Source organism: Lepidothrix coronata, unplaced genomic scaffold (genome assembly GCF_001604755.1).
Source record: "Lepidothrix coronata isolate B3197 unplaced genomic scaffold, Lepidothrix_coronata-1.0 Scaffold23, whole genome shotgun sequence".
In the NCBI taxonomy this organism is placed as follows: Eukaryota; Metazoa; Chordata; class Aves; order Passeriformes; family Pipridae; genus Lepidothrix; species Lepidothrix coronata.
The window spans coordinates 2,594,534-2,603,088 of NW_016690203.1; the positions used below are offsets into that span (position 1 = coordinate 2,594,534).

Sequence of the window (8,555 nt, forward strand, 5' to 3'; positions counted from 1 at the left end):
CGGCGCCCGGGATCCCAGATCCCAGAGCCGCCCTCAGGTGCGATGCGCGGGCGGGGCGCCCCCTGGCGGTCCCCGGCGCTCGCCTCCCGCCCCCCGGGCGCCCGCGGCTCCCCCCGCCCGCCGCCGCCGCCGCTCTTGAAGTTCGCAGGCGATTTCCTTTCCAGCCCCGGCCTTATCTCGGCCCGCACGTTGCCGCGCGGTGACTAATAGCAGAATAACATTGTCTCGGGATAAAATAGCGCCGGGGCTGTTTACCAGCTCCATGGGGGTTCGCTATAAAAGGGCGCCGGGGACCGCCGCGCCAGCCAGACGCGCCGGGGCGCACCGAGCCGCACCACGCAGGGCACCCGCCACGGCGCTCGGTCCTCACGCCGGGAGACACTTTCCGCGCTTTTCCCTCGACTTTTATTAATTTTCCCCCCCTTTCCACACACCAGTTTTTCCGTCCGCCCTCCGCCGCCTGCTATGGATTATTCCCAGATGATCGTCTCGCTGCTCTTCGTGCTCTGCCCGGGGCTGCTGCCGGCAGGTAGGTGCCGGTCCGCTGCCGCTCGCGGGGGGGTGTTGCGGGGCCGCAGCCGGGCTCTGTGCCCGGCTCCGGGGAGGGATGCCCGAGGGATGCTGCGGAAGGGGATGCGCGTTTGCCTAGCCGTGCCGTGGGTGCTGAGCTCTGCCGCTCTCTCCCGCAGCCCCCGGAGCCGAGGTGGACGCCGCGCCGCCCCCCGCCGCCGCCGCGCACCGCCGCGCCCGGCGCTGCTCCTGCTCCTCGCTTCTGGACGAGGAGTGCGTCTACTTCTGCCACCTCGACATCATCTGGATCAACACTCCCGAGTGAGTGGAGCGAAGGCGCTTCGGCAGTTCCCCAGCTCTGGGTTCCCCTTTGGTTAGGAAAAAGGGAAGGGAGGGGAGCGTGAAGGGAAAAATTAAGAACCAAAAATCCCCTGCAGAAAATGGGAAGGGGAGGAAGGAATATTTCTTTGCACACTTTCTCCTATTGCTTTCCCCCCTCACCGCTCCCACTTTTCTGCCGAGTTTAGCAACGAGACTATTCACCGGGAGAAAGTAGACAGGATTTGACCGCTTAGATTGAGCAGATAGCTCCTAATAGCCCTAACACACCTGCTTTCCTAAAATCTGGGCAGGAGTATTTCCTTTGGGTGCTGCTCAGCAAAGGCTGCAGGATACTTTTCAGTATGAATCAGAAGCAGACAAAATGCCAAAGGCATGATTTTGCCAGCCTGAATTTGACCGCCTTTCTTTCCGACCAGTTAGGAGGCTGGAAGGCATGCTTTGACACTGGGGGGCTCCTAGCTCCCTTTTGCTGCTCTCTGCTGCAAGTTAACACATCCCACGTATTAACAGGATCATGCATAGTACCCATTTCTACTCTCTCCTCACCAAAAAGTAGTGAGCCAGAGCCTAACCTAGGGCTGCAAACACTGGCTGTGGTGATTTGTTCTGCTGCTGGGTTTCTTATGAGTGCAGAGGATTTGTTCCTCACTTTTATTGCTTCTTTCAGTGTTGGCAGTTGCCAAAGTTCAAAGAGATGAGGTTTCATTGCTTTCCATTGCACGGGGAGGCACAGCAGCCTTGTGAAAACACAATTAAAAGGTCATTATCCTTGTCAGTAGGCATGCTAATGAATACATTGCAGGATCATCAGAAGCATTTGCATTGAAATTGTGACTAACGAGGCATTCCCAATCCCACAACCTTTACTCCAGCAATCAATCCCATTGATAAGACTGCCCAAAATACGCCAGAGTGCTTTGAAGGCACAGAATTATTTGAATGACTTTCATGTTGTCCCTTTGATCGTAGGAAGACTGTTCCATATGGTCTCGGAGGCCCTTCTCGTTCCAGAAGATCACTGAAGGACATGGTGCCGGAGACACTCACTGAACCCAGCAGCAGATGCCGATGTGCAAACCAGAAGGACAAGAAATGTCTGAACTTCTGCCAGACAGGAAAAGATCTCTGGTGTGTCTCTTGTTGCCACTCTTTAAAAGGCAGTGCATGTAAAAAGGATGGATTGTGGTACACTTACTCATTTTGGCACTTGCTGAGCAAATAATCTCCCCAAAGCCCTGCCTCCTACCTCATAGTGCTCACGCTGCTATGATACATACTATGGTTTGGCCCAGAAAGATTGCTTATTACATGCCTTGAGAAGTGGTTGGTGAGATGTCTCACCTTGTGGACTGCAGACTTGGTTGGTTTTTTTAATAGCAGCACCTTTTCACTTTTAACAGGGCTCAGTCCACTGTGGAGAAAACCTCACATCACCGCATCAAAGCTGGCAAGTGCATTGCACCCAAATGCATGAACCGACAGCTTGTTGACAGCAAGAAAATGAAGCGGTGAGTTTCTTCTCATCCCATTGTAGTTCCCTGAGGCAGCAATAGAGAGCACAGTTCACCTGCCTTCAGGTCATCATGGGCTTAGCTGATGATTTCAGCTTGAGAGTTCCAGAAGAGTTAGTGGGGATATCTTGACAGCTTTTCTTCATGCACTGGGTTTTTAGCTCGTGAGGAAAAAGGTGCTGAGCTCTGCCTAGCATCCTCCACTTTGCATTCACTGGTCAACCATATGCCCATGTAAAAGTATGGTATACAGAAGTTTGCCCATACTAAAGAAGGCTCTTTAGTTCTGCTTTCACAAGCAGAACGGGATTTATGGGAACAAGCAGCCTGATGATTTTGAGTGAAACTTAGGCCCTGGAAGTCTTAAATAATTTTTTGAAAATGGGGCTTGCTTGCTTAATTACGTGAAAAATGTACTTGTTCATTGGAAGTAGGATCAGGTTTACCTAAAAGAAACAAAATAGCCAAAAAGAGTAACACTGGAAACCTCTTGGCTGGATACATGCTATTTAAAGGAAGTCTAGAGCATCTTTATTTGAGTGAATATTTTAACTTATATTAATGTTTGTATTGAAATTATGAATACAATATTTAAAGTGGCTTAGGTTAGCGTGATTCTGACAGAGGTATACCAATTAACAGTTTATGAGGATCCCAGGGCAGAAATCTAGACTGAGGTTTATTTAATCAAAAACCGAATGTTTGCACACTGGAGAAGCATCTTCATTGTCACGACGATAAATGTATATTTCTTGGTTTTGCAGGCTGGAAGCCATTGGTAACAGTATCAAAGCTTCCTTCAGTATTGCAAAGCTGAAGGCTGAGCTCCGGAAAGGACAGAAGCTCAAACATAACAGGGCGAACAAGAGGCAAAGCATCTGGGAAAGCCTGAAAGCATCCTAGTGGGAAGATCACCTGAATCTTTCTCCAAAACGTTTGCTGACAAAGCATCACCAAAACTGTCTCTTGATTCCAACATTCCAAGATGGTGAAGGGCCTCTCTGTCCAAGTGTTTGCCCAGCGGAGCAAAATGATAAGGAGACCCTGTATTCGGAGGTATAAAAACAAAGGATTTTATAATTTTTGGAATTCAGATGGATGGGTTGAAGGGAAATCCACAGTCACATACATGAAAAGACATCTGTCTGAGGAAATATTTGAATATTGCTTCTGGAAACTTACCCATCGGTTGAGCAGCTTTCAGAGTCTACATCACAAGCATCTTGCAAGGAAGACCTCACAGATGTGCTTAGCAAGGACAGAAAGCAAGATCTAAGTACAAACTTCAAAGCGAAGAACTCTACCTTTTCATTAAAATGCAAAAATGAAAGCCACAGTGCTACTTTAATCAGGACTTACTGCTTATATACATGTCTACCTCGCGTACTGTTTGTTGCACTCCTTCTAGAGTATTTTTACACCTTGTTATTGCCTTTACTAATCAGCTGCAACCCTTTGTCTTTTTCAGAAGTCTAGTTTACTTGTACAACCAGAGTTATCTGAATGTGGGTTAGACACTCTGGTTGTTTGCATAGTCAAAGTCCTTTGGTTTTGGATACTAAAGGACTCTTCAACATAAAATAAAAGTTAGAGGATACTACTAAGTTTCCCATAACAAGGATATTTGGCTAACTGAAGTTCTAATAATAGAGGTTGTTGTGTCTCACATGCCACCAAAAATGCATTGAAGTGGGGATGTAGCAGAGGCTACTGTGAGATTTATTCAGGGCCTTTTTTTGCTGGAAATAAATTTAAACAAAGGGTTGTTTTGAATTAAGTCAAAAGGCTAATATTGGGTGAATGTTTATAGCAGTGAATTTGTTCACATTGTTGAATTTGCTGACAGGTTGAATTCTTATGTGCTTATTTTTTGTGTCTTGTATTTATATTCACACAAGTTCTTCATTATATTTACCATGTTGAATACACATTGAAGTAGGCCATATTGGTCTATGCATGTTTTATGTATTTCTGTATGAAATTGGGAAATGCTTTATGCCTATCAAGGTAAATATCTTTGGAAATAAATATTTTTAATTACTGTATTGGCTTGTTTTTCCTTAGGCTGTGGCTCCATGATCATGAAGATAGATTGCCCCACGTACAATGCTGACCTAGGTGAAGTGTGTGCACATGACTGCCCTTCTGTCAGGTTAGCCAGACCATGGCACATGAAGTTTGTGCCAGATGTGAGACAGGAGATAATACTTGTTCTCGCTTCAAGCTTGCTTATCCAAACTTTATGGCAAACTTTGAATTGGCCAAAGTAATTTATCTTGCTCACATGGCTGATGTCTTTTTCACTCAGTAGGATGAATTCTAATGTTGGATTTACTCTACCATTAAAATATGGGCAATAGGGGTCTGGGTATAGATGAACTAGAGGATAAAATGCACACTCTGGATGCTCTGTGGGTTCTCTTGGACTAGGAGGGGTTATATTACTTATTACCATGCTATCCTCAGAGTGTCAGCCCAGCCCATGCAAGTTTAAAGATGGAGACCTCAATGGAACTTCAATGGGGCCCAAACTCAGGAAAGAGCTAGAGAAATAGTTAAATTTTTACGTATCTCCAAACATTGTTGTAAAGCAGTTATACCTAGAAAGATGCTTAAAGCAAATAAATGGATTTAATCATCTCTGATCCCATAGGGAAAGAAAAGTACAAGACTTAAACCGTGAAAAAACTGAGTCTGGGACTTTTTAAAAACAAACCTTTACAAAGAAATACAAGGATTGTGACATAAGCACTGGCAGTCACCACTGAAAATTTCTGAATTTCTTGTCAATTTTAATTTCTTTGCAGCATTTTCACACCCAAACACTCTAAGGCTGCATAAACCCCATATCATGTTTTCTTCACACTGTTCTGCTGTGTATTGGAGCAGTAATTCAGTGGGGACATGGTATTGCTGGCAGCCCTGGTCTGACAGGAGCACCTAGCCCAGGCAGTGGGAAGGAACTGGGAGCTGCTGTGCTTCTGCAGGGCAGGATGCAGCCCCTGGAGCTGCTCTTTGATCTCTGCATCACCTGCACTTAACTGCTCGGGATGTGCCTGGATCAGTGACCTCTGTCAGGCGTGAAGAGATCTCACTAATGCTCCCTGATTTTCCATTTCTTCTCCTACCACTGGTTGCCTTTGGCAGGGAAAATAAACAAGCAAGTAGTTAAGGCACTACCTCTCACTCAGCCAAAGTGATGGGCAAGCAGGTGGTGTGGGATGTCCCTGCTAGGGAAGGGACAGCATCCCATCCCAGTTGCTCCTGTTTTGTCTTCCAGAAAAGAGCATGAGGAAAGGATCAGTTCTGGGAGTGGAGGAGCACTGCAGCAATGTCTGTGCTGTTATTAAGGCTGGCTATTTTGATTTTGTAAGTGGCTGAGCTGAATGATGTCATGGGTGGGCTTTAGTAGCCCATATTCCTGGCTAACTGCTTAAAAGATTCTTGAGAGACCATCCTAAAAATAAACCTGTTCCTCCTAGGGTTTACTTTGCTCATGCTTGGACTCAAAAGCTGGCTTCCATTCTCCTCTCCTTCCCAGGAAACTGTGTCCACTGCTGGTTCATGCTGCAGCTTTGTGTAGTGATGGGCACCCACTGGCTTTTTGGGTTAGGCACAGTTCCCAGCATCATGCAAAGTAGAGTCCCACACAGCACTGAGCCTGAGTGGCAATGCAAAGAGCCCAGGAGGCAGGGGTTTGCAGGCTTTGGCAGTGGCAGAAACCATTTTGTGCTGTCCAGCTGGCTTCAGTGGCCTGCTAGCATGCAGCAAGGGTGAAAGGGGGCACACCTCTGCTTCTGCCTCCACCTTCACTGTTTGCCTTCTGGCATAGAAGCATAAACTGCAGCTTACCCTGGTTTGCATTAATGAGCTGGACCAAAAGCCAGAATTTAATAGTCTGTTTGTCTCACTGAATAAGCAAAAGGGAACACAAAGCATTTTATCTTATGGCTGGTTCATATACAAGTACCAGGGTCTGCCCGGAGGTTTGTTCCCTCTCAAAGTGAGCTCCATGGCAGAGAGAGATTCAGTAACTTAGGCTAGAGCCCCCGGTGAAAAAAGAGAAGCATGGTATGTGCTGGGTTTTATGGCACTGAACACAGAGCAGTGTAAAAGTACATTCTTACTTATAATAAACGACCTGAGTGAAAAAATATTCTACCTGAAGCCAATGGAAACATTGTGCTGACTGCAAAGGCAAGGCTGCGGAGTAAGAGCTCTCGTTCTTCTAACTAGAACTAATCTCACTTCTCTGAAAAAGTGAACCTTTCATGACCGTGATCATCTCATTTTTAAGTGAGAGGTTCTTATAATCCATGAGGAAATTTGAGAAGGATAAAGGGAAGCATGTAGAGAAGAGGGCCACCAGTTTCCAGTGTGGCTGAAAATACACCTGACGTTATGACTGAAATTCCAGCTCAGATCAAGAGCAAGGAAAAGCTCCATTCCTTAGCTGTTACCAAAATGTATCACCCTCCTCTGAATTTTCCTGGGTTCAGCGTGGTAATTTCCAAAGTTACAAAAAGTTTCACAGGAAAAGACAACTATTCTCCAAAATTAAGCTTGAGGTACTTATTTTTATTAAATACTGAGTGTAATTCTTTCTTTCTCAGCTGGTTTATTTTCATTTTCGCTGGATAAAGGTTGTTTTGACTATAGATCAAAACAAGGTATACAATAAAACAAAGCTTTGACGTGTGAGTCAGGCTTCAAGTCAGGAAAATACTACAATGCTACTGAAATTCTTTCCATCTTATCTACATAATTCTGACCTAATTTTTCCAGAAATGGCAACTCTAATCTGCACTATGTTATCATAAACTGCCCCTAAATAATTCACGCAGGATGTCCTAATGTTGCCTATAGAAGTTACCAAATAGTAGCCTCTTTGTTCACGTTTCCTTACATTAGGATAAATTTAGCCACCGCAACACACTTCTGTATTTACAAACACAGAATGAGCTGGATAAACCACTGTTTGAATGCTATCTGATGTTTACTTTCTTCACACTCAACTGTTTGCCTCTGTGTATATAAAACCGTATCAATTTTGACTTGGCCTGCATCAAAACACTGTTATTAGGTTCCTTGGGGAGAAATCCAGCTTCCATCCTCAGCCAATGCCTTTATTTAATGTACTATTCTTCCTTCGTGACCTAGGAAACAGAAGGACGGACTTTTTGATTAATTAGAGGAGAATGCTTGGAAGCTGTGATGCTAAGTGTAAGTATGCAAAGAGACTGAAAGCTGCAGATAAAGTACAAAGATAGTGGCAGGATCATTTTTCCTGTGGTAAACATCGTGAGAATGACATTTCAAAAACTTAGCCAGAATGGGTGTTCATGTCTTTCTTTATTTTATATCTCTAATCAAATCTGAGCTAGGTGAAAAATGATAGGGAAGCCTATTTTGCTCAATATGGTTAAACAATCAGTTGGTATGTCTCAGGAGTGTGCCTGAGACAAGCTCCTCTGCTCCGATCAGGTCAAGGAGACCTGAATTCTGCCTGAAGTCCACTGATCCAGTCAGCCAGCCAACAATTCCCTCAGCTTTAGAGGCATCATTTATGCCAGTGCAAATGAGAGCAGATTTGACCTAGAAAGGCTTCCTTCTTTCTGGTATCACTGCGCTGGGGACAAATAGACACTGGTTTGCTGGTGCTAGTACAGGCCTTCAGTGGCTCTTGCTGTTCTTGGTCTGGGTTTGGGGTGGTTTTGTTGGTTGTTTGGCTTTTTACTCCCTGCAAGCATTTCCTAGTAATAAATTAGATAAATTTCACTTTGGTAAGCAATGGGGCAGTTTGCCTCTGGCTCAAAAAGCTGCATTCATGGATGAGCCCTGTGGAGTTTGCGGTTTCATTGACCTTACCAGCTATTTTGGGGGCTGCAGAAATGATTTGAGTTCATCAACTGTAATTCAAGCCCACACTGTTGTTGTTGTGTTTTTCCCTCCAAGGAAATAAAATTAAAAAAAAAACAACCCTAAAACTAACTTTTTTCCTAGCTAAAGGAAAAAATGTATGTTATGTGCCAGTCACTAGAAACAAATCCAACTTCTAGTCTGGCAAGAAGAAAGCAGCACTGTATTTTGGTCACATATATTGGATTTACATTTTTCTCTGCTTTCTTCACCTCTTTTCACAAACACAATTCAACTGAGGACTTGGTGAAGTGTCCATCATGAAAAAAGGGC

General features: G+C 44.9%; 1 protein-coding gene across 2 annotated transcripts; it reads left to right on the top strand.

Annotated features, from left to right (window-relative positions):
• Positions 1–326: 326 nt before the first annotated feature.
• On the top strand, positions 327–4,450 carry EDN1 (endothelin 1). 2 transcript variants are annotated; one of them, XR_001873763.1, is made up of 6 exons: positions 327–529; positions 690–831; positions 1,822–1,980; positions 2,253–2,360; positions 3,128–3,419; positions 4,428–4,450. XR_001873763.1 is itself a non-coding variant. In XM_017808417.1 (5 exons), exons 1-5 carry the CDS (start codon positions 466–468, stop codon positions 3,264–3,266), a joined length of 612 nt encoding a protein of 203 aa, XP_017663906.1. In that variant the 5' UTR covers positions 327–465; the 3' UTR covers positions 3,267–4,408. The 2 variants fall into 2 exon arrangements, 1 of the variants encoding a protein (XP_017663906.1); XM_017808417.1 differs by lacking the exon at positions 4,428–4,450 and having other exon boundaries at positions 3,128–4,408.
• Positions 4,451–8,555: the final 4,105 nt, after the last annotated feature.

Bases quoted from the DNA above. Each gene is read 5' to 3' on its own strand.
- EDN1 (XM_017808417.1), top strand. From the start codon at position 466: ATGGATTATTCCCAGATGATCGTCTCGCTGCTCTTCGTGCTCTGCCCG. The intron at 832-1,821 runs GTGAGTGGAGCG...CTTTGATCGTAG, and splicing joins ATCTGGATCAACACTCCCGA to GAAGACTGTTCCATATGGTC. The intron at 2,361-3,127 runs GTGAGTTTCTTC...TTGGTTTTGCAG, and splicing joins GACAGCAAGAAAATGAAGCG to GCTGGAAGCCATTGGTAACA.